The sequence below is a fragment of the Kryptolebias marmoratus genome, linkage group LG7, assembly GCF_001649575.2.
Source record: "Kryptolebias marmoratus isolate JLee-2015 linkage group LG7, ASM164957v2, whole genome shotgun sequence".
Lineage (NCBI taxonomy): Eukaryota > Metazoa > Chordata > Actinopteri > Cyprinodontiformes > Rivulidae > Kryptolebias > Kryptolebias marmoratus.
In genome coordinates, this window is record NC_051436.1 from 2,936,012 (window position 1) to 2,960,971 (window position 24,960).

Sequence of the window (24,960 nt, forward strand, 5' to 3'; positions counted from 1 at the left end):
AAACTTATGGGGATTCTCCTGAGACTTCAGGAAGAGAGGCGCAGTGGAAGAAATGCTCTGGATGCCGCCATTGTTGCGCGGAGTAGGACAGCTGTTATCCGCCGGAGATTTCAGGCTTTACAGGCCTTCAGCTGGGGGACAGACGGCTAAACGCTGCAGGGTAAACTAACGCTGTTGTTTATATTCCTACCGTTCGCTCTTTACGCTTGCATCTTGCATCTGGTCACACCCACAACCAATAAGTGAACAGGAGCTAAGCTTGCATCACTCACAAAAGCAGGGCCGGCCCACTGGGCCTGCTCCAAAGCAGGGACCAAAAAAGCAGGGACCGGTTTCAAAAAAATGCCAGTGGAAATGCTCGCAAAGCAAGCCGAGTGGAGTGGAGCCGGGACCTTTAGAGTCGGTAGAAAAGGGGCATTAGATGACTGTTTTCCTGATTTAGGTATTGGCCTCTGCTGTTTTATCAATAGTCGATTTTCTTTTTTTTTTGTTCAACTTCTGACTTCCAGTTTTAATTAAGTTCATTGGTCAGCATTTTATTTACTCTTTCTTCCATTCATACCTTTTTTTCTTCTTTAAGGATTTAGTAGATATGATGTGGGTTCCCTTCCCTTCCCTGTGGTGTTAATCACAATCTCACACCCAGTGACAAGCAAAACAACATGCAAACATTTGCTTTGCCTTCTGGGCGTGTAAACTGGGTGTGTAAACTCTGACATTATTTTGAACTTGCTTAAAATAAATAAAATGGCAGAAGATCATTTTGTAGAACGTTTTGATTTTTTTTTAAATAACTCAATGTAGATTGTATTTGTATTTTTCCTTAATGAACATGTCAAATATAAGAAAAACCACTTGTCTATTTATTTTATATGAAACCTCTGATTGCAACAGATGTTGATTAAAACAGGTCTTACATGTCCTGTCTCACCCTTTCACACACAGTGGTCAACTACAATGAATAAGTTTCCAAAAGTATTTTTTTAACACATCCAATGGTTTGGATGATGATGATGAAGGTCCACCTATTGGTGGACCTGCTGCTACCTATTGGTCAATCAATGCAAGTGCATCACAAAGTCTCAAAGGTGATTTTTTTTTTTTTGTCAAAAGGATTAGGAGAGTAAAGATTTGCCTTCTTATGTAATAAAAAAATTATTTAACTGAAGCTTCAATTTTAGAGATTGGTGGGCTAAGGTTTTCATACGATAAAATTGGTGGAGAAAAAAATAAAACTGATTTAAAGCAAATCAGAATGTAGGCAGGGAATAGTTGTCACAGTCAACCACAGTAGGCTGCTGTTGTTGAATCACCTACCTCTTTTCAGTATGTTTAGCCTTATAGTTGACTTTAGGCACATAAACAACATGCACTAATGCCCACAATCATATTTAAGGATATCAGCCTATTTAAAGCAGTATCTTTATGAACCTAACGATACACTTTATTTTATTTCTTATGTTTTCTAGAACTGTTGCAAGCAACCACCTAACAAGCCAGCCAGCCAACCAACCAATCAGTTAGTCAATCAACCAACCACTAAATTAGCCAGCCAACCAGCCAACTAACTAACCAATCAATTAGTCAATCAACCTACCACTCAATGAGCCAGCCAACTAGCCAACCAACTAACCAAACAGTTAGCCAATCAACTATCTATCTATCTATCTATCTATCTATCTATCTATCTATCTATCTATCTATCTATCTATCTATCTATCTGTGTCGTTGTGTGTGTGTGTGTGTGTGTGTGTAAATGTTAAATATGAAGACATTTTGCATGAATACACTTCATGCTGTGGGGACATTTGGAATTGCGAGGACAATTGTCTTTCTGTCTGTCTATCTATCTATCTATCTGTCTGTCTGTCTGTCTGTCTGACATTTGTAATTAATTTTTTTTATTTTTATCTGTTGGCATAAATAAACAATTGCTATCATCCATTAAAATAAGTTCCCCAAATGTCTGCCTTTTTTTGTCAAATATTAAAATATAGATTGTTTTTCTTTCAAATTTAGAAGAAAAGAATAATTCAAAATAATAAACAACAAAAAATTTAAGTAAAAATGATGAAAAATACCTGAAAGATGTATTTTAATATAAAGCCAGGCTATGACAGAAAACAGACTTAAGTCCCATTGGTTGGTCATCTTTGTATACTCGACTTAAACTATACTTTTAAAAAATCAAATAAAACAACAAATACTTAAAATTTTTATATAGAATTTACAAACATATTTACAACAAAATAATTCATAAACAATGTCAATGTTTAGCCAAGAAAATATCCAAAAATAGAATTTTTTAAACCAATCCAAACTTCAGGAAACATGTTTCCAATAAAAAAATCCGGTCCGTTCTCATATTCCATCAGAAGAAGGTTGTTGGTGATGTAACATTTACTGAACTACTGCTCAGGAGACGTAGTTTTATGTTTGGAGGCAGTCCTCGTCGGATAAATTCATCTTTAATCTGGGGAAGGAAATAGAAGATGTTACTGAGATAAATTCAGTGTTTCGTCAGAAACAAAAGCACCTCTTGTCTGCATGATATAAATAAGGGTTGTCTGAGGTCCGTACCAAAAGACCAATCCTTTTCAAACAGGGGAAAAACCCCTCAGCGCTTATCGGCAAAATCAGTTAGACTGAAAGTCAAGGAAGTTACCTACCTGTTGTTCAATGGTGTCGTAATCACTCTCCAGAGACAGCGGGGTCTTGATCTCTACATTTAGAGCAACAACAGAATCTAGAAGCGCAGAAAATCAACATTACAACGCAGGTCAGAATAGTTCAAATTAAAGGTTTATGGGAAATGTTTTGGTGGTGACACATGGCATCTTTAAACACCATTTGTCTCAGTTCGATCAAAACAAACATGCAGATTAAAGGATCTAAAACGTCCAGGTTCTTATACTCACATGGTCCTGGGACAGGTGTTGAATTAGTCACTGAAGTGGTGGCTGTAACAGGGGTGCTTGTGGTGTTTGTAACAGTAGGAGAGGTAGTTGAGGGTCGGGTGGGTGCTGTATTTGGGACACAATCGGAATGCATTACAAATGCGGAAATTGGTTGAAGGGATTTAGAAAATGAGGAACAAGGAAGAATCCCACTCACGATTTCCAACCGTTACAATAACACATCGAAGCTCAGAGTCAAACAGGTTACCGCTAAAACTGTGGAAACAAAACCAGAGCGGTGAGTTTATTATGAAACCACCGGGTAAAAAAAAAAAAAATAGCAACAAATATTTGTGATGCCTTAAATCACAGGTTGAAGCATTTACGTTAATATAGCAAAAAAGCCAATTAAATAAGTATTTCATGACAAAACAAACCCTCTCAACAACCATTAAACTAAACTTTATGACCAAAAGTAGTGGCCATTCCTGTTAATTGTTGAAATTAGATGTTTCAGTCAGGGTTTAGGCTCGACCAGTTATCTCCAGTGATGGACAATCTTAATGCTTCGACATTTTTATGCTTCCAACTTTGTGGAAACCAGGATGACTGTGCCCCAGTGCACAAAGCAGGGACTCTAAAGACCTGGTTTGATGGGTTTGGTGTGGAATAACGTGAACGACCTCCCTGACCTCAACCCCATCCATCACCTGAACAACAACGGGGACTGCGAGCCAGACCTTACGAAATCACTGCCTGACCTCATAAACATAAACACTCTACAGATAGAATGGGCACAGAAACGCTCAGAAAGCTTGTGTAAAATCTTCCAAGAAGAGTGGAAGCAATGGCTGAAACGTAAGCAAACCTGAAAACACTGATGGAGACAAGACTGAACCAGGAGATGTTTTATACCCCACATGTTCTTATTTATCTCCTGCCCTTAAATGTATTTATTTGTGTATTTGTATGTTCAAAATGTCTAGTTTTCTGGTTGACATTATTCTAAAAAGCCCAACCAAGGTCCAGGTTTGTAAATTAGCCTTTGGCTAGACAACCAAAGTACTAAACAGCAGTTGCATTGTTTTTAATATGCAGCTGTGATCTTTTCAAATACATTCAAACTAAGCTAAAGGGGTCCAACTGCATATCAGCTGCTCCCTTCTTTAGGCATTGCCACAACAAGCATGAACGATTTGGCAATTGTTTTATGCCGGATGCCCTTCTTGCCGCAGCCTGGGCTCAAACCTGCAGCTTCAGGATTATGAGACTGTGGCACTGACCACCGAGCCACCGCAGCTCTTAACTTCTTATTTAAGTATACTATTTGTATTTGAATACAAGGCTGGTTAGGTGGCCAAACACTTTTGTTACTTTTTTAACAATGTTTTTAGTGGAAGCTGCTGGAGCTGCACTCATTTTCCTCTTTTTTTTATTTTTTGCAACATAACTACATCTGCATACTTTGTGCTTTTGAAATCTGCTTCAGCATGTTGTTTTTTGTCCTTATGATGCATTTTGTTTTTAACTAGCATTTAGCTCACTTTCAGTTTCTTCTGACAATTTCAGCACTCATCATTGACTGCATTTTTCTCTGTGGAAATTCATCTTGAGACCCATAATTCTGTGTTTTATGACTCAGAGTAGGATCCCAACTTTAGCACTGGCAACCACAAGTCAATTAGTCATTAAATAATATGCTACAATTAACTTTTTCTTAAATTTAACATGTTTAAATTTGATATTTTGTAATGATGTGATATTCCAAAAAGAAATACTGACCTTGCCTGGAAGACAAAGCAGATGGCGTGGCTTTGACCATCTTCCCTCTCAGACGGCGTCCATGTCAGCGTGGCGTTTCCTGGTTTTGATGTATTCTTTACTACATTATACGGCCCACTGAACAGGAGCTCCGTGATCCTTTAACACACAGAAAACACAAAGATTTCTCCTACAGATGTTAAGGTAAGATAAACTCTAACAGCTGGAGCGCCGCTCTCATCCGACTCAGGCTTTTCTTTTGAGGTGGCAAAAAAAAGTTTCACAGAACTATCAGTTTAGTCAGCTTAGTTTATTCCACAAAAATGTCACTTAACTGGTTCAGGTAACATGACACAACAGATAAGATCAAATTCCAACTCAACCATCTGGACTATTGACAAGACTTTAACCAGAGCTAGTTACAGGTGCCAAGTTAGGTTTCCATCAAACCTCCTCATTGTTTTGTTGTCACTTACGTTGAGTTGGTTGCCTCGGCGATGACAGGGATTTCCAGAGTGTGATTAACGAGCGTGTAAAGGTGAGCTCCGTTGTCTGGAGTTGGAGGCAGAAATCTGGGCAGATATTCTCCTTCTATGCAGGACGGTACTGCAGGAACCACTGGAAGCAACACGAGACCGAACAAATTCAGCCATGCTGAAGCAATCATGTGAAAAAAGTCTGCTCACATAATGTTTCGCCACTTTGACTCAAATTACTCCGCAGCTGCTGGTTCAGAAGATGCAGCTTTGTCATTTTGTTCCCTTCCTTATTTCTACAGATAATAAGTGTAATTCATCATACTGACTCTGTTTTCAGCTCTGAGAAGAGCGGGTCTTTATTCTTGTAAAACAAGCCAATCAAATTATTTGGCCGTACCTGTCAGAGCAAACTGGACCGGTATCTTGCTGATCTCTTCACTGGCAGTTTTCACCTCCTGCACACCATCAGTTTGAGTCAGAGTGATGTTTTCTCTCGAAAAGTCCTCCATCACCAGCTGGACTGGGTATGAATCATCAGTATTATCATTACTCCTTGAAAGAGAGCCGAACGTCAGAGAGCAAGACTGCAAAAGGAGAGAAAAGACACGAAAGAGTCAGAATTACCTAATCTTTTTGCAACCAGATGATCAAAAGCCAGATTTTACTCGACACCTGATAATAATCCAATCTGTAGTCAGATCGATACACAAAGAGCCAAGATGGTTGCAGCTAAAGAGTAGAAAAATAAAAACAGAAGGTTGAAAAACTGCTTGTTTTATCTAACTTATTAAAGGAAGCTAAGTGGAGTTAGGCTACTAATAATACATGTATATCTATCAATCTACAAAGCGCCGGACCCACCACGCTCCTCCGGAGGGTGGTGGGTCCACTGGGCGAACGCCCGGCCACCAGACTAACCTTCCAGGTTGGGTACATGGACTCATTGTTTAAATTTCCCTTAAGGCCCTTCTGAACCACTGTTTGTCTCGTATTTTACCGCGAACCACTGTGCCATGGGAGACCCTACCAGCGACAAAAGAGAGGACCATCTGGGCTTCCTTGCTAAGGCTGCTTCCCCCACGACTCAGACCCGGATAAGCAGAAAACAACAACAAGATTAACATTGTTAATTAAGGTGACTGTGGCTCAGTGGTAGAGTAGTCGTCATATAATCGGAAGGTTGTAGATTGGATTCCAGCTTCCTTCTGTCACATGTCGACGTGCCCCTGGGCAAGGCACTTAACCCCAAGTTGCCTACCGATCTGCATATCGGTATGTGTGAGCGTTTGTGAGTGTGGCTTTAGTGTAAAGCTCTTTGAGTGGTCAAAAATGACTGGAAAAGCGCTATATAAGTTCAGTCCATGTTACCATCTGTTACTCACTGATGAGAGGTTGAGGACATCTGGAGATTTGCAGTCTTCACACTCAGCCAAGGAAAAGTTTGCATATCTGCATTTAACCTCATCTCCGTCAGGGTCAAAGGCCAACAAGGTAATATTTCTTGAACAAGTTGAAGGAACTCTGGAAAAACAGTAAAAATAAACATTGTTTTGATAGTCGTATCTGAAAACTGCTTTTCTTGGTTTCATGCTGACAGTTTAAGGGCTGCATTACATTTGCTTTAGATTCTAATTCCTCCCTTTTTTCTTGATTGCTCTCTTGGTTTATTCATTTATTTACTGAAACTGAGTCATCATTAAGGCATTTAAGACTGCTACAACTTTAAAAATGTCTGTCAGAAAAAAATAAAGTATCAGCAGAAAACTCTATTGTTTGTTGGAAACAGTCACTAAATCTTGTAATTGTACAATGAAGCCAACAGAGTCCAAACACTGACAAAAGTACCTCAGAGCTGGGAGGATGGTGGTCTGAGGTGATGTGTTGGGTCTGCCGATGTCGGACCGGTTCTTCAGCTCAACCTCAGTCACAGCTCTCCAGGATGTAATGCCATATACATTATTTATCCAATTACCGCTGCTATACCTGCAGATGACATCCATTCATAGTTCTCAGGTTTGGCATGAAGAGTACTTCTGTAATTTTGTTGTTGTTGAGAGCTGACAGAGCAGAGCTTTGAATTATTATCAGCTTCTCAAAGAGCTGGTGTTTAGTTGACCTGACAGCTTTTAAATTGGTGTTTTGAGTTTGGCCACCCCTTTAAATAGATTTATGTACGGTGTTGAGGTGGACTCACACAAGCTGAAGTGGAGAGTTGTTGGTAAGCAGATGAGTTACGATTCCTTCAGTCTGACACCACACACTGCTGATTTCCTCGACCCTGGTTGGTGAAACGGTAACGGTCAAATTACCACAGTTCCCACCGCAAATCCAAAAGTCGGACGTGCACAAGTGGAAGCTCAGCTTGTAGCGAAGAACCACCTGAATTTTTAAAGTGGAGTTGTGTTAAACATATGCATATTTTAAGTCAGATATAAGATTTACCAAAGAACTTACCGAGACTGATCCATCTGCAAAAGTTTCCTTTGGATAGTAGGTCATCGTGGCGCCATAATAATGAGTCGCTTGAGAACCGCTGACCAGCAGCAGCAGCAGCACAGAGAGGAACATGGTGAACGAGTCAGAGTCTCTCCACAAAGACTGAAAACTGTTCGACAGCAACATTTATACAATCTCAGACGGCCTCTCACCTCCTCCCTCCCCTTGTCTGACAACATTCATGACACAGAACAATCTCACGGCGCTCAGACACCTGGAAATGACCCGGCACGAGGAAAAATTTTACAGAAATAAGTGCCGTGAGTTCACATGTCACAAACGTGTGTGCAAATTGTAAACTACAACAAGTATTTTTGGGGGTTTAGTTGGTCTCTTTTCTCCAAAATGCAGGAGCAGAACGGATTCTCGCAACGATTTAAATTTAGTTTTTTTAGCTGAATTTCTTGTAGACACAAAGCTTGTTTTCATGGCTGAGTCATACGGGTCCATAGTCCAAAACCACTGATCAAAATAAATAAATCTTATAAATAATTACAGAAAAAAGTTTATATTTATGTGAGAAAATATAAAGAAATTAAGGGTGTCTCAAAACTTGTGCACAAACAGCATTATTATTATGAGCAAATGTGCTTTTACACTGCAAGAAACTGCACTTTAGATGTTTTCTTGTTTCTTTTAACCTTTGTAGACATTCACACGTCGTTACACAACAGGAACAGGTTCAACCTGTCCTTTTTCATATTTCAGACATACTTCCTTCCAGTCATTACTGGTAATTGCAAAAACTTAAGAAATAATTACGGTTTACGGGACGGAGACACACCAGAATACAATCCTTCTGCTTCAGAAGAGACACACCCGGGTTTTATTTGTCTTTGTAAAAAAGCAGGACAGGTAATTTATTATATGTCTGAAGACAAAAGCTTTCTAAGATAACAAAGCGTGAAGAATCAAGCAGTTTCTGTCTTATAATGGTCAGAATACTTAGTTTATTAATTCCACCTTTTTAAATAACCAAATATGAATGCCTCTGTATTACATTGTTGCCGTCAACTCGATTAAAGATGGCCACCAGAGCTATTCAGTCTTAGAAAACACAAAAATGAATATAACCCGGTCAGTTATACGGATATTGAGCTCAACAATGATGCGGTAGCAGCTGAATCATTGCCAACACGCTTGGAGCTCATTGTTTAAAACACTGGCATGCACGGCGGCGTGCCAGTGTGTTAATTTAATTTAATTTAATTATCTGACAGATGCAGCTACAGAAATTGGAATGATTTCTGCATATGTAGACAGTTTGCATTTATTTCCTTGTTGTTTTGTAAAAGTTCCTGACTGTGAAGCTGCTCCTTTCCCCTTATTAAAAGTTCCAAAAGCCAGTTATTGTTTAACCTGATTGCAGATAATATTGTTCTGGGTAAATAAGCCGTATCGAATAATCTTACGTCATATTTATACAGAACCAAGTGAACCCGTTTGCTCATAGTTCAGTTCTTCAGAGACCCTTAATAAGACAATAAGAGGCTGCTGACGATCTGAGAGCAAATTTAAAAAGCAGTTTGCATCCTTGAAGCATCTGAAAGGAATCTTTATTAGACCGAGCGTTGTTGCTGCCAGTGTGATAAAACAAAAGGCTCTGCAGGGACAACCCTGAAGGCCCTGGAGTGGACCAGACCAACAAATCTGACCCGGATCCTACAGTCCCCCGTCCAACTGGACTGAGTTTAGGATTCGCAGATAAAAGGAAACCCTTTGATCCAGGTGAACGACGCTTGCTGCATCGAAGCCGAAGGTGCTTCGACTAAGGATTCGGTGACGAGTCTGAAGATTGATTTTCAGTAAATTCACAATATTTTATACGGTCCTAATGGACTCAGACCTGAACCTGAAGGGACATAAAAACAGTTACAAAGTCGGCTTTCAACCACCTGAAGAACATCTCCAGAATTAAAGGACTAAATGTAACAAGATGCACGAGTTCATCTTTAGTCGTCTCGATTTCTGCAACAGTGTCTTCACAGGTCTGCCAAAAAACTCAATCAGACAGCTGCAGCAGCTGCTCGTGTTCTCACTAAGACCAGAAACATGGAGCCCATCACCGCGGTTTTAAAGTCCCTACACCGGCTCCCTGTAGCTCAGAGAAGAGACTTTAAAATACTTCTATTAGTTTATAAATCACTGAACGGATTAAAGACTTATTATCATCGTAGCGACCCTGCAGAACACTCGGGTCTGCTGGTTCTGGTCTGCTTTGTGTCCCCAGAACCAGAACCAAACGAGGAGAAGCAGCTTTCAGCTTCTATGCTCCATCAATCTGTATTAAACAGTAAATTCCTTTAAATCGAGGCTGAAAACTCACCTGTTTACAGCTGCCTTTGATTAATAATAATAAAGCTGCTCTTATTATTATAATTTTTATGATTTTTTTTGGATGATTGTAACCTAATTCTACTGATGTTTTTATGATGTAAAGCACTTTGAATGCCTTGCTGCTGAAATGTGCTATACAAATACATTGTTACTTTATTACTTTGTCATCATGCGGTTATTGTAGCATCAGGTTGCAACACTAAATAATTCTCTCAACCCAAATGTCTAACAAACAAATATACTTTTACACAACAACAAACATTTTAAACATCAGTTTTTAATCGTCACGGCGGACTTTGATGAGAAGATTCACAAAATAAAAACAACTCGAAAACCAGGCAGCGCTCCGGTTTTATTTAATATTTTAAAGAAACAGAATAAAGAAAAAGAAACAAAGATTTAACATATTGGACCCGTGTTTAAAAACAACAAACGTTAATGAACAGCACTCTCACTTTCTTATGTCTACATATTGTAATAACTACATCTGATTCATTTAAAGTGAAACTGGGATTTCCTACTGATACTTTACCAACGTGGAGCATTTTGTTTCCTTAAATAAAACCCATCATCAGTCGGCGTTGATACACCTGCTTCCTTTGGCTCCAATTCTCAACATTTAATCTGTTATCGCTGTTCCTTTTTTTAGCTTTTAAACATATAAATCTTGATCGCTGCATCCAAAAACCCCGATCAGTGCAAGGAAGGGGGGACGAAAACTGAAACGATGCATGCTGAAACACGAGGTCTGCCGAGTGCATAACATGAACACACAGGTATGAAACATGATTCTTCAGCAGTTTGACATTTTAGAAAAGAAACTATCTGCAGTTCGACTGAATCAGTCGGAGACGGAGCCTTGGGAGCCGGTCATCAACGAGCTGGAAGTCTTCCTTTGTTGCTTCTGGTAATGTTTCTGAAAGAGCACAGGGAAGAGCGTGAGACCAGGGGTGTTTCTGTGTGTGTGTGTGTGTGTGTGTGTGTGTGTGTGTGTGTGTACCTGCAGGTTGTCGTAGTGTCTCTCGCTGCTGCAGTGGATTTCTTTAGCGGTGCTCTCGTTCAAGTAGAAAATGGAGCACAAGTTGCAGAAAAACCCAGATTTAGGGACCACAAATTCCAGGCCTGGGTTGGAAAAGGAAAGATAATTCAAATTTCTCTTCCAAGTCACATTTTTTTAAATTTTTTTATTATTAATTTATTTTTGTGTGCTTGTTTCTTACCCAGAGGGTTTTTGGGGTTAAACGGAGGCAGTTTGAAGTCCATCGGGACACAAGGAGACTGAGACCGGGACCGCTTGGCTTCAGGTGAAATAAGCTCCTGCTTCCGTTTGTTTACAACTAAAACACAACAGAGATTAATTAATGAATCGTTTGTGCGCTCTCACTTTCAAATAAACAGACTGTTTATAGTTAGAAGTAGGTTAGAAAGTTTTTTTTTTTTTACTTTCAACATTATGTAATTAAAGTAATCTAAGGGAAAAAACACATGGGAGTGGGTTTTTTTTTAAGAGAAAACCTCAGATTCTTACCTTTAACCTCCTCCTCCTCCTCTTCCTCCACACTTTCTTTCAGTTCCTGTCCATCAGGAGACTCGGTCTGCAGCTCCAGTTCGGCAGAAGCAGCATCAGGTTTCCACATTTCCACCTCCATCTCCTGAATCTCCATCTGGACGTCGGCTGACGGAGCAGATGAGTCTTTATCCGGCGTCGATTTTTCTCCCTCGGGTTCTTTGCTGGCCGTTTTTCCTCTGGTAGATTTTCTCACTGCAGAAGAAGATGAATCAAACCGAGTTTCATGTTTTATTCTGGCGACGTACCTGAAAAGCAGATCTGGCTTCGTGTTACCAGGAGTCTGCCTGCCTCTCTTCTTGGGTCGGCCTCTGGTTGTGGTCGTTGCTGCTTCTCTTTCCTCCTCTTCGGTCACGACCACCTCATCGACAGTAACAAAGTCCTGACTGCGCTCTGAAACAACAAACCGAAACGTCGGTGGAGATTCAGTTCTGGTCGTGGTTTGGGAGTTTCAGGCTTATGAGAGGAGATGAAACAAGACAAGTCATCCAGTTTTCTTCTATTTACCACTTAGTTTCAGACTCGTATTAAAACCTTTCCTTCCTGTAGATGTTCTGTGATTAAGTTAAACATCATTTTATTACACGACAGTGAAGTAATAACAGCATTTTGCTAAAGACAAAAAACCTAAAATTACTATAACAAAGCAATAAAAAAGTACCGTAATAACTTCTTTCAGCTGGTGGGACTGTTGTACTAGTTAGTGTGATTTAACCTGAACTCTTTCAAAGAAAATGAGGCACAAACTTTTACCACAGTGGAATAAATTGGAATAAATCATTTCGGAGTCTCTAGACAGCGCAGCATTCAGCAGCCGGCTGTTTGTGTTCAAATAAAAGTATTAGAGGCGTCTCTTTGGATGTGTAGTACTCTAGACTGGACTAAAGTACTTGATAGAATTTGAGTTGGACCAACAAAGAGCGCACGTGTCAAAGTCAAGGCCCGCGGGCCAGATCCGGCGCTCTGTAACATTTCATCCGGCCCTCTAGTCTGGTTCAGATCGAGTCTCTGATTCTCATTTTGCTTAAAAAAACTGAAGTTTTCTCTGACAGTGACTTAGAAGCCAACAATATATAGTTTTAATTTCTGTATGATCAGGTTTTTGTCTGTTTTAATGTTAAAAACTTCATTTAAAAGCTGAGTGAGGCGTAAGAAATGACAGCTAATGATGTGATTTTTGAAGTTTAATTTATTTGTCTGTGTTCATTAAAGTCTGTTTGCTCTAAATTCTGTATAATCTGTAACTGGGAAAAGGTCATTGATATTTCTATATGAATGATTTGACATAATCCATCTAAAACCAATTAATGTATATCATTTTTAATAGATGTTGATCGTGATTGGCCCTTGGCTAGGACCAGATTTTTAATTTTGGCCCCCTTGCATCACTGGGTTTGACACCGCTAATTTAGACCAATGAGGGTTTAAAAAAGCTGCATAATTTAACAATCAACAATCGTTTAAACCAGGAGTGTCAAACTCCGTTCCTCGGGGGCCGTTCTCCTGCAGGTTTTAGATGTGTTCCTGCTTTAAATGGAGGACTTGTTGCCATGCTCCTGGAGAACCTGATGATTTAATGAGGAGGTAAATAAACTGTTTGAATCAGGTGTGTTGGCTCTCGAGGCCTGGAGTCTGACACCCCTGGTTTAAGAGGTTCTGGTTGTCAAACTGACATAAATGATCCATTAATTAGGAACACTGTTCAAAACAGTTACAGTCAAACTGCAAATAAATTCTGCATGTGTTGTTTTATAACAAACCTGTGCTGTCATCGTGTTTGCGTTTGACAGAGCTCGAGGTGTTCTTTGAGTCCTCTCTGTCTGCTTCGGCTACAGTTGACGAAGTCTAAAAATAAACATGAGACAGTCAGCAAGTCTCCGTGTAAAAACAACAACTAAGAAACGTTGAATCTGATCTCAACCAGACCTCTAGCTGTGAGGAGTCCACTGATTGGTTCTCCTGACTGAGTGGGCGGGCCTCTTCAACGATCTCATCCAGAGTAAGAAGCTCCTGCAGCTCTCCCTCCATGAGCTCGGTGTCAGACGGTGCAGCCTCCGCCACGCCCTCCTCTCCGGCCTCATGTTCCACCACCTCATCCAGAGTCACCAGCTCCTGAGCCTCAGTTTCCCCTCTGCTCCTCCGCTCCTCCTGCTCGTTTCCCGGCTCCTCGGAGGTCGCTTGTCTTCTCTTCAGCTCTTCTGTTTCGGCCGTATCATCGGGGTAATCTTCCTCCTCCTCGCTCACTTCATCCAGGTTCACAAGAATGTTTTTCGAAGTCGTGCTTCTCTTTGATTTCTGCAACTTCTTCGCCGCTGCAGCATTCGGCGCTGCGTCTCTTTTTGCTGAAGAACTCGTTCTTCCTGCATCAGCTCCTTCAGAAGACGGCTCGCCTTTAGCCTCCTCGACTCCTCTGCTCCGGCTCTTCAGTTCTTCTTTCTCAGCTGTATCATCAGGGTAGTCCTCCTCCTCCTCACTCACTTCGTCCAGGTTGACCAGGACGTTTTTTGAAGTTGTTGGGTCGTTTTTCTTGGATGATTTTTGCGTCTTCTTCTTGGGTGCTGGAGTGCTAGTCTTCCTTCCTGCAGCAGCAGACGGGTCAAACTTGACCCCCTGGAGATTATCGGCCAACTGAAGCAGACTTTCCTCATTCATAGCCTGTTCTAATGTTTCTTCAGCTGAGGAAACGGGCGACATCGCCCCAATATTTGTAGCTATCTGATCAACTTCCAGAGAATCCACAATCTGATACACAGACTCTTCTTCCTCCTCGTTTTTGGGGGACCTTGTTGTTGTAGTCGTCCCATCATCTGGAGACATCGTTGACTTTCCTGCGTCCTCAGTCTGGTCCGAGGTGGGCTGATCATCCTCCACAGAGTCAAGAATCTGGTAGGTTGCTTCTTCTTCTTCACCTACTTTACTGGTCGACTCGACCTTCTTTGAAGCTGCCGTTTGTTTCTTAGTCGGTTTTTTCCTTGGTCTTCCTCTCCTTGCTTTCTGTGGTGTCGGCTGATCGTCCTCAGCAACGTCTTCCTCTACAGCATCCAGTATTTCGTACGTTGTCTCCTCTTCACTCGTGTCTTTCACGACAGCCTCCCTCGTCTTTGTTGGTGTGGTTTCTTTTTGTGGAACGCCAACACTTTCCTGTGAATCTCGGACTGGCGTGTGCCTCCTCCTCGTGCGGGACTTATCTTTTTTGACGTCGTCGTTTTCAGCGACTTTCTCAGTTCTTTTACTTCTTCCTCTGGTGGACCTCGTCGTCGCTGCTTTGTCACCAGCGGCCTCGTCTTCCACGGAGTCTAAGATTTTGTACATGATGTCCTCTTCCTTGTCAGATTTGACAGGTATTTCTATGGAGATCAATAACTTCTCAACACCAGACTGTCTTCCATCAGAACCTTCTGTGGTTGAAGCTTCGTGAACAGATTCGTCTTCAACAGAGTCCACCACCTCAAAGACCATCTCCTCGGTACTCGGATCAGTCTTTTTCTCTTTACTCGTCTTGCTGTCTTTTGTTCGGGTCTCGTATTTTTTGTCCTGTTTTCTTGTTGATCTTCCTTCATCTTCGGCTTTAGATGTTCTGCTCCTCGAGCGGCTACTCCTGGACGGTCTGTCCTCTAATGAAGGTGTTGTTTTGCCTTTCCTTGTTTGCTGTTCTTTGTCGGTCTCTGATTCGGTCTCTGTTGGTGTCGGCTGATCCTCCACACAGTCTATCACATGGTAAACCTCCTCCTCTTCTTCTTCTGAGGGTCCAATGTCTCCTTTAGATATGTGGTCACTGGGAGTTTCCACTTCCTGGTCTTCACCTTCAGTTATCAGATCATCTGCTGATTTCAATGTCTCTAAGACTTCTTGTTCAGTAAAATCTTTTGAAGATTCCTTCCCGTCATTGTTGTCGAGTGGCTGATCACCACTGGACTCTTGGCAGACATCTTTAGAGGTTTCACCAGCTGTCTTTGCAAGAATGTCTGGTTTTTGTTTTCCTTTTGCTCCATCTTCCATGCTCCTTGAAGTTTGGCTGTTATCTTGATCTAACACTTGATTTTTATCAGCCGTTTCTGCGACTGACGAGTTTTCAGAACTCTGATCTACTTCAGTCGCCTGCATCACTGTTGAACCTTCATCTTTGTCATCAGCACCGTCTGGCACATGGACGGATGCATCTACCTCCATCTCGATGCACTCCTCTGGACAGACTTTGTCTTCCTCAGGTCCAGTTGTCTTGGTTTTGTTGCTGCTGTCTGTGTTCTCTTCCATGTTTGTCTGTTCGTCAGTTTTCTCATCGAGTGAATCAAGGAACCTTCCATTCTTGTCGTCATCTCCTCTTTCCTCTGTTCTTTTGCAATCATTTCCTTTTTCTTTGCTCTTCTTCACATCTTTGATGGTTTCATCTTTAAAATCGGACTCCAGACTCTGGGTTTGGTTGGATGACTGTAACTTCTGTCCTTGTGCAGCTGAATCCAGCTCTGATGTTTCTATTTTTGACTCTGACTCAACAGCTTTTGCAGCATCGCTCTCTGCTGACACCTTGTGGCCAGACCGTCTCACTGCACTCTCTGCGGGTTTGTCTTCCTTTTTATGGGACAGAAGAGTTTCTGTGGATGTCTTGACAGCTGCTGCTGATGAACGGGTACTTCGACCCGTGGATGAAGTTTGTGATGCTCTGGCAGGAGACTTTGTCTTGCTTGGTTGAGCTTTTTGAGCAGAGGAAGAAGAGGTTTCAACAGACTCTGTGGGTTTAGATTTGGTGGGCTCGGATGACTGATTCTGCTTTTTTACAGACTTGGATGACGACGTGGAACAGCCTGAGGTCTTACGGTCTTTAGAGGTTCTTGATGAGGTCTCTCTGCCGACAGGTGACGCATCTGAGCTTTTCCCCTTTGCTTTCTTTTTGGAGGTTTCTTTAGATGAAGAGGAGCCATCTTCTACAGCTGTGTCGTCCATGTCTTCACTGATTTCGTCAACGGTCACAAATTCCTCGAAGTTAAACTCCGTCTCGTTGAAAGGATCTGAAGAAAGAACCTGTTCTTTAACATCATCATCCTGTGCCTGGAAGGAGAGGAAACAATGGTTTATTATTTATTTTTCACAGTGAAATATATAAATAAAACTACTGATGGCAACTGTTTTAAATCAACAACTTATAAGTGAAAAAATTGCCGAGGTTTAAATAAACTTTCAGGGTTCAGAGTACTTTTTGCATTGTTTCATGATAGTTTTTAAGTTGAGCGTTGTATCAAAATTAATTACTGCACAAATTGTTTCAGGAACAGGGATTCTGCCCAACATCACTGCACAATATAAAGTGAATATTATGTCAGGATATTAGTTTTATACATCATGCATCTTTACGGTACAAAACCAAATCACCTCTTCGTCCTCGCTTTTTGTCCCGTTTCCTTTGGTGAGTCTGTGCTCGCGGAGTACTGAAGTGAAAGCCTTGAAGATGTCTTCGTTAATCTGAGGGATCTCTGCAGGGGTTTCATCAAACTTGGCTGGATCTGTGGCGGTGGATGCGTCGGGGACGGTTTGACTATCAGCAGATGATGACAGCTCTTCCTCTACGTTTTCAACGACCCCGGTTTTCAGCTTTTCCACCTCCTTCGTGTCCGTGTCATCTGATCCCGCGTTCACAGAGTAAGAAAAGGCAGACCCAGCTGAGGTCGTTGGTGCCGGAGAAACAGAGGATCTGTCTTCCAGAGCAGGTTGTCCTCCTCCATCCAAAGGTTCAGGAGGAGGCTGCAAACAAAACAGAAAACTAGGTTTAAACTGCACAAATGTGGAAAAAGCCACCGTAAACATGAAGTCTGATTTGTGGGTTAAAATCAGTCAAAGTTTAAAGATTGGATATCGCTGAGCATTATCATTTTGACAATGTTCTGTTCTCTAAATGTATGGTTAAACCAAACAACATTAGCTACAAATCACACTACAGTACTGCAGATATCATTTCCTTTTTATGTGAGGACATTTGCTAAATAAACAAACAAAAGCAGAGTTTTTCAGTTCCTCAGAAAACAAGAACTGAGAACAGCGTCTTCATTTTCAGACAAACAAAGCCTGTCTAAACCTGGAGAGGTTCACCTTCTACGAACATTACTTCATTTTGGATTCGTCTTGAACACAGCTCATAGGAGTGGTTTGTGAAAACTTACCATTGATGACATGACAGTTTCCATCTGAACGCAACCTGCGAAGGAGTTTTGAGGGGAGGAGGGAAAAAAAAGAAATGAAATCCAGAAACACAGAAATTATGACGGCATGCAGACATTTGACTTCTTGAACTTCTTACTGTTTTCTTCTTGCTGCTGCTGTTCTTCCTTCTCCTCCTCGACTGTTTGGGTGGTAACATCAGGATCATCCGACACGACTGTGGCGGTCAGCTGACTGGCTGCTGCTTCATCTTCAGGCTGCGTTTTGGCAGCTCCAGGTACTTCAGGTGATGGAGCTGAAATGCTGCTGACCGGTTCTGGTGCTGGATCCTGTTGACCTTTTACTTCCGTCACTGGATCTTCAGAGGGGAGGGAAATGTAAATAAAATGGACAGCTGTGTTCACAGGTTCACTGGCTTACACATCAGTAGCCACCGGCTACTGTAGTCAAGCTAAAGAGGTCATTAAATGTCCAAATAAGGATTTTTAGAAGATAAATTATCCGTACTGACAGTGGGGGTACTGGTAGAAAGATGTAATGCCCTTTTTCCACGGGCTCTACAACAGAAGTCCGGCTCTACTCGGCTCGGCTCGATAAAGAATGCATCACGTTCACACCGGCCAGTTTGGTCGGTAGCAGAGGAACGCCTTTCCTCGCCTTTCCTCTGCTACCGCCTCTTCGTGTTGCGGGGGGCGGGGCCGCGGCGTGTGTGTGTGTGTGTGTGTGGGGGGGGCTACCGAAACTTAGCGCCAGTTGTGTAAACAACGAAAGCGCTATGGACAAAGTTGGTCCTGTGTTGTTGCTGTTTTTTAAACTTATGGGGATTCTCCTGAGACTTCAGGAAGAGAGGCGCAGTGGAAGAAATGCTCTGGATGCTGCGTTTGTTGCGCGGAGTAGGACAGCTGTTATCCGCCGGAGATTTCAGGCTTTACAGGCCTTCAGCTGGGGGACAGACGGCTAAACGTTGCAGGGTAAGCTAACGCTGTGGTTTATATTCCTACCTTCGCTCTTTATGCTTGCATCTGGTCACACCCACGAAGCAGGGCCGGCCTGGCTGGCCCTACTCCGAAGCAGGGACCAAAGAAGCAGGGCCGGCCTCGAAAAAATGCCGGTGGAAACATGCGCAAAGCAAGCCGAGTAGAGTGGAGCCAGGACCCTTAGAGCCGGTGGAAAAGGGGCATTAGAGACAAAGAGGACATATATGGATGCAGTTAGAGAGGACATGGAGGGAGCTGCAGTGAGGACAGAGGACCCAGAGGACAGAGTTAGATGGAGGAGGACAACTCGCTGTAGAGACCCCTGAAGAAAAGGAGATTAAGTAAAATTTTAAAAGGCTAACAGTCTCAAACATACCTTCCTGCTCTGCAGTTTCTTGTTGCTTTTCCAAAGTTTCCGTCTCTGTCCTCGGGACATCTGCTGGGGACTCTGAGTCTGCCGCCGCACTCGTCTGGACCGGCGACGAGGCGTTCGCTGAGGGTTCATCGGTGCTGAAGGTGGTGTGGGGTTCCTGAGGCGGATCAGTAGACGGTTGAGGTGGAGAGGCCGTGACTGCGCCGGTTTCTGGAGGACCGTCGGTTACTTTAGTTGGTGAAGCTCTTGCATCTGTCGGCTTTTGGGCCTCGGACTCAGCAGAACTCTCAACTTCCTTGGGCTCTGTCGCTTTTGTCTCAGGCGCCACTGGTTCAAGCTCGTCATCTGAAATGATCACGACGTCATCTCCGGCAGATTCTTCCAGTTGCTGTTTTTTAGGTGCCACTTCAGACTTCTTAGTTCTGTCTTCAGATTTCGTGGACATTGCTTTCGGTTTACGACCATCAGAATCAGGCTTCTTTTGTGGACCCTTGGACTTTGTGGCTGTCACTGTTTCCTTTTTCCCCTCAGATGATTTAGCTGTTTTTTTCCCATCCGTGTTGCCCGTTTTTACAGTTTTAGCCACCTGTTTGCTGGAGATACCTTTAGCTTTGGAAACAAAGACTTTAGCTTTTGTGACAAGTTTGCCTGTTGTAGTACTTTTAGCTCCAGATGTTGCTGAAGCTGCTTTAACTTTTCCGGTGGACGGGGACGTAGTCGCTTGGGAGGTGGAGACATTAGACTTTGTGAATGTTCTGTGAAAAAGAGACATCAGAAGGTAAGATGTTTGAACGTTTAGCAGTTTAAGAAATAATCTGCGTTCCAAGATTTGTTACCACGTGGCAGAACTTTCTTTTCTTTTGAATTAACAGAAATAATAAAAATAGAATGCTTGGACATTAAAAAAAACACTTCTGCTTTTTAGATATTTTCCCTTTTAAGCAAAAAAAACAAACATGCAGATATTTTTTTGTCAAACAAGATAAAACCTCTAGATGTGTGCAAACTGATCAGACCCTCCAGGATTTTGCGATGTTGCGATTGCAACTATTAACACAAAATCAAGCAAACCCCGCAAAATTGCAACTTTGCCCAAAACACCGTAACTTTCCTGCAACTTTAACCCAATATTTATTGTTTCTAAAGTGATTCGCCACCGTTTCTGAGGTCTAGTCTCTTCTTTGTGGGTTTGTGTAGCGTGGAATACAAAATAAGCCCAAATAACTCAGGAAGAAGACACGTGACGTCACTTCCTGTTAACATCAGAATGCCGGGAGCGTGCAGGAGCAGTGACCGAAGCCAAAATGTGCGCTAATGCTTCACATTTGCCCACAAAGATTTCAGCAAACCAGTTTCCTCCCCAGCTGCAGCTGTTTTGCACGTCCTGCAGTGTAATCATGGAACATAAACGCATCGACAAACACTTTGTGTCTGCAAAACATGTGAGGAGAGCTGCAGACCAGGGACAATCCAGAAATGCTCATGAATGTCAGTTTAGAAGCTATCAAAGTTCTCAAATAAAGCACCTTTTGAGAATGTCAATGTTTGTTGGGAATTATCTTACAAAACTAGGAAGGATTTTTGGTTTATATATTAAAAGTTATGGTTGTTTATTGATTTTAGTAAAAAAATAAAATAAAATTGCAACTTTTAGGAAAATGCTCCGTGAAATCCTGGAGGGACTGACTGATTATTGCAGTAAAGCACAACTTACTGCTGTGAAGCCATCTTCTGCTCTTTTGTTGCTGGAGACTTCGTGGGAACATTGATCTATAAACACAAGTTAATTAATGTCAGTATTGAGAGCATGATAAACCACAGCATGACACTGATTGGAGCATTTTCCAAGAACAGACACAAAAAGACGAAGAGTAACACCGTTTCTTTGACGACTGAGACGACGCATCCCTTCACTTTGAAGCTCTTTGCGTTCCTCAGTTTTTCGGCGCTTTCGATCGTCTCGAAGGAGACGGCTGCCTGTTTGTGCAAAAAATAAACAATCATTCACACAAAAAATCTACAAAAAGCATAAAATGCTAGTCTGCAGTTGTGTGTTTGAGTTATCTAAAGAACTGTTGTTCCAAGTCTGCTGTCAGATTGAGACTGATCGTACCTGTAGGGTGGATCTGAACAAAACCACCGATTTGGTTTTTCCAAAAGTCTCCACAGCCGTATTCAAGTCACCGTGAGAAACACAACTATAAACCCCGCTGAGCCTCACCCTGGTCGGAGAAGGGGCTTCAGAAACCTTCACAGTGGGAAAAAAATACATTAGTGCTCAAAAGTCCAATCTAATCATTCATAATGTTATCAGGAAATCCTTTAAAAGTAAAAACAGATCAGAGAAGAAGAAAATCAACTCCATCTGCAGACCTTGGGTTTTGTTAGGCCGGGCCTCGCTTTGGTAGGATGGGACTTCCTCGCCACATTGGAGGAGGACGAAGACGAGGCAGAGGAGGAAGATGACTTCAACTTATTCAGCTCGGCCAGTAAAGCGGGAGCGAGAGTCTTCACCATAGTCTCCAGGTCGGACTGTTTGGACAGAGACTGGACAGCTGGAAAACAAGCGTAGGAAAATAAAAAATAAAACGCCTCTCCTGGAGCTGCTTAGCAATAAAAACATTTACAGCAAACTATTTTCTCTAATTTAAGCAGTTTTTCCATGGAAGAAAATACAGCTGTCTTTGTTAAAGCTGGTGCACCATTTTAAAAGTGATAAAACGTCTACAATTCGTCCAACCTGGTGTTTCCAGCAGCCTCTTAGCGAGCCTCTCAGAGCTTATCGACCTCCTTCGTTGAGGCAGCGACCTATCAGAGGACGACCGCCTTTCGCAGCTTCTCGTGGGCGACGAGCGTTTGTCTTCGCTCCTCCTCGGAGGCGATCGGCGGTCGCGGCTCCTCCTCTGTGGCGACCATTTCTCGTCTCTCCTCTTGGGCGGGGATCGCCTTTCGTAACTCCTGGAACGTGACCGGTAACGGGAGGAGGTCGGCCGGTCGTACGGCGGGGAGGTGGACCTAAAAGAGACCATGAGCCACTAATTTATAATCTTTAATAAAGAACAACTAAAAGCTCAGGATAAAGATAATGTTCTTTCTTTGGTATTTTACGGTTTACTGGTATATGAATTCAGTTTTTACAGACCTGCGAGACTGCCTGCTTCCCTGCGGCGACCGCGACCTGCTGCCACGCCGGTCTCTTCTGTTTTCAGGGCTGTAGTGGCGATACGGACTGTGAGAGCGGCTGCTGCGCCTCTGCCTCCTGTCCCCAGAGTCATGGCGGCGGCGTGGACTGCGTGAGCGAGAACGGCTGAACCATTTGTCCTTTCTGTCCTCGGATCCGCGCTGGCGGTGAGGACTGTGCAAGCGGGACGGGCTGTCATGTCTGGACTTCTGGTGGCGGTTCTGGGGAGTCTGGGCAGACGATCCGGGCAAAGGTTTGGCATCTTTACTTGAAGCGCTTTTATGAAAAAACAGAGAAACCAAGAAGAGAAAGTTCAGTTTCCAAAGAAAGTTAAGAGATTTAAATTTATTTGGCAAGGACCACAGAAGAAGCAACGCTGCAAGTTCAAACAATGCATCTGTTGCTTTGGTTGGTTGGGCTTTTTAAACTAAAATCAACTATAAAACTAAACATTCCACATAATTAAAAAGATTTATTAAATAAATACAAATATGGATGGGAGGAAAAACAGGAAAACATGTCGGGGAATCCTTTAGATCCAATCCTACAAATTAAATTAATGTCAGGACCAAGAAATGTACCTGGACAACAGTAGCGTCTCACCGTCCCAGTTTGGGTATCTGTGGAAGAAACATTAAATATAATCATTAAAATCAGACACAACGTAATTCAGTTTTTCAACAACCTCGTTCTATGAGCCTTTAAAAAAATGTAGGAATCTACTGCATGAATACAAGCATCTTCACAGACGGCTTTTATAATAGGACAAATAAAAAAACTGATATCTTCACTTCACTCAGATCACTTTAAACTTTTCTTTAAATTAAAAATCTATAACCTGATCAGATAATCTCCCAAGGAATCTATCTAGTTGTTTCACAAGATTATCGTACATTTTCCATTTTCAAATTCCAGACCTTTCCAAACTCTTTTTGTCATTTTTGACGTAAAAAACATACATAAATTTACTATAATTTGCCAAGTTTGTACAGTGGTGCAGTTTTATCATCTTAATGTTTATGTAACTTTATAATAACTGTTTGTAGGAAGAGTTTTTCTATCAATAAAAAACCCGTTTTTAAATCAGCTTCATAAACAGATCCTGCAAGGATAATCAGCTACTGTAAAAGAATTATTGGTTTATGTAAATATTTGGGAAAGTATCAATTTTGAAAGCTTTTTGCCAAGGTTAAATACTTGATAAGAAATTTATAACTTCTTCTAAATCGCTAAACTGACTAAATTCACAATTTAAAGACTTTTAAGATGGCTGACAAGGGTTTATAGGTGCTGCTTTGATTTCTGTGAGTTGGTAACCTTAGAGAAAAGGAAGAAAAAGTGGACATCATTGTTACCATATTCCTTTTTTATACAGTCGATGGGAAAAATACCTTTATTTATACTTTTCTAGACTTAAAACTTTTCAAGACTGAGTAGGAACCCTGGCTGAAAGAAGATGTAACTTCACCACACGAGATCAATAAATCAGACACAAATATAATCAACCTTTTTAACCAATATTACAAAGATATTATGGTTCTGTCACGGTGACGTCCAGCGTGGAGCATCTATGTACGATCAAACAATCGTCACACACTTCTTAAGAGAACTCCATCTCGAAGATGTCAACTTTAAACCGGCGATCTTTGCAAACGAAGTTAAAGAAAGAAAGAAACTCACTGTAGCCTTAGCTGTTTGCAGTTCTCAAGATGAAGGGTGGTGTTCTGGTGGGAGAGCCAACCCTAATCAGAACAAACAGATGTTTGACTTTCATCACGCCTGAAAATAAAACTTTCAAAAGAAACGGATTGTCCAACTTTGAGTTGATAAGAAAAAAAAAATATATCAGAAATCAACAGGAAAGTTCTCATGCCCATATACGGGCATATATACTTAGTAACAATATTTGACATCTCGAGTTAAAGGGTAACAAGCATTTATCATGTATTAAAACAGATACAATGGTTACAAAACTCTAACAGGTGAAAATGTCTTCTTGGGTTCAGGAGGCTCCAGTTTTCAGATCTTCTGTCCTCCAGGTCTGAGGGAGGTCAGAGGTCAGAGGTCAGGCTTGGATCAGGGCAGCTGACGATCGGAGGGTAGACGTGCAAACCAGGGAACGAGGGAGGACGCTTTTCCATTTTTAAAGAGTCTTCATGTAAATGGGATGGTGGAAAACCAAAGAAAATCTTGTGAGTATTTTTAACAGGAAGTAGTAACTCAAAAAAAAGGGACCAGGCTCAATAAAGGGGTACCAACTTCTAGGTATAAAAAACAAAATTATGACTCGTTAATCCAACAGTGACCAAGGTCTGTAGGTAGACCACAATTTATATTTAAACTAAACCAAAATAAAAGAGTCCACCATCCTCTCACTGTCCACACATCCATCAGGTCTCCGGGTGTCCATAATGCTCTGTCCACTGAGCCACTTAGTTCCATTTTTAAACTCAAAATGTCTTTTCATCTTTTTATATGAAGTTATTTAACAATAACTGCAAAATTAGACAATGTCCATTATATATCAGATCATCATCTAAATCAGTCCGAGTCACAATCAGACAGTTTCAACTTGGTCAAGTTGTAAAATCTCGTATTGCAACCTTAAAATGCAGAATGAAAGAAGTCGCAGCTGGCAACAATTTGATAAATATTTAGTAAGAAATACATCAAAGTTTGTTAACAGAGTTAAAGAATGTTTCAACGCCAAAACCGTTTAGCAACTCCTGATCGACAAATGTG

General features: G+C 41.7%; 2 protein-coding genes across 3 annotated transcripts in view; both read right to left on the minus strand.

Moving 5' to 3' along the window:
- Positions 1–2,078: 2,078 nt before the first annotated feature.
- LOC108248601 lies at positions 2,079–7,745 on the minus strand. Its single transcript, XM_017437468.3, has 11 exons — positions 7,592–7,745; positions 7,332–7,516; positions 6,983–7,120; positions 6,520–6,658; positions 5,535–5,721; positions 5,135–5,276; positions 4,680–4,817; positions 3,115–3,173; positions 2,919–3,023; positions 2,670–2,746; positions 2,079–2,473 (listed from the first exon to the last, which is right to left on the minus strand). Exons 1-11 carry the CDS (start codon positions 7,703–7,705, stop codon positions 2,372–2,374), a joined length of 1,386 nt encoding a protein of 461 aa, XP_017292957.1. The 5' UTR covers positions 7,706–7,745; the 3' UTR covers positions 2,079–2,371.
- Positions 7,746–10,297: 2,552 nt separating this feature from the next.
- The window catches only part of LOC108248603 (zinc finger protein 638), a 29,613-nt gene continuing 14,950 nt past the window's right edge, over positions 10,298–24,960 (minus strand). For both annotated transcript variants that reach the window (XM_037976671.1, XM_037976672.1), the window contains exons 3-21: positions 23,899–23,960; positions 22,800–22,838; positions 22,180–22,494; positions 21,778–22,052; positions 21,411–21,592; positions 21,151–21,285; positions 20,916–21,014; positions 20,752–20,807; positions 19,041–19,792; positions 17,827–18,045; positions 17,690–17,724; positions 16,905–17,273; positions 13,464–16,583; positions 13,298–13,382; positions 11,814–11,930; positions 11,499–11,732; positions 11,191–11,307; positions 10,971–11,092; positions 10,298–10,886 (exon numbers count right to left, since the gene is read on the minus strand). In XM_037976671.1, coding sequence (XP_037832599.1) covers positions 10,812–10,886; positions 10,971–11,092; positions 11,191–11,307; positions 11,499–11,732; positions 11,814–11,930; positions 13,298–13,382; positions 13,464–16,583; positions 16,905–17,273; positions 17,690–17,724; positions 17,827–18,045; positions 19,041–19,792; positions 20,752–20,807; positions 20,916–21,014; positions 21,151–21,285; positions 21,411–21,592; positions 21,778–22,052; positions 22,180–22,494; positions 22,800–22,838; positions 23,899–23,960 — 6,408 coding nt within the window. In that variant the 3' untranslated portion in view covers positions 10,298–10,811. The remainder of the gene's footprint in view (positions 10,887–10,970; positions 11,093–11,190; positions 11,308–11,498; positions 11,733–11,813; positions 11,931–13,297; positions 13,383–13,463; positions 16,584–16,904; positions 17,274–17,689; positions 17,725–17,826; positions 18,046–19,040; positions 19,793–20,751; positions 20,808–20,915; positions 21,015–21,150; positions 21,286–21,410; positions 21,593–21,777; positions 22,053–22,179; positions 22,495–22,799; positions 22,839–23,898; positions 23,961–24,960) is intronic.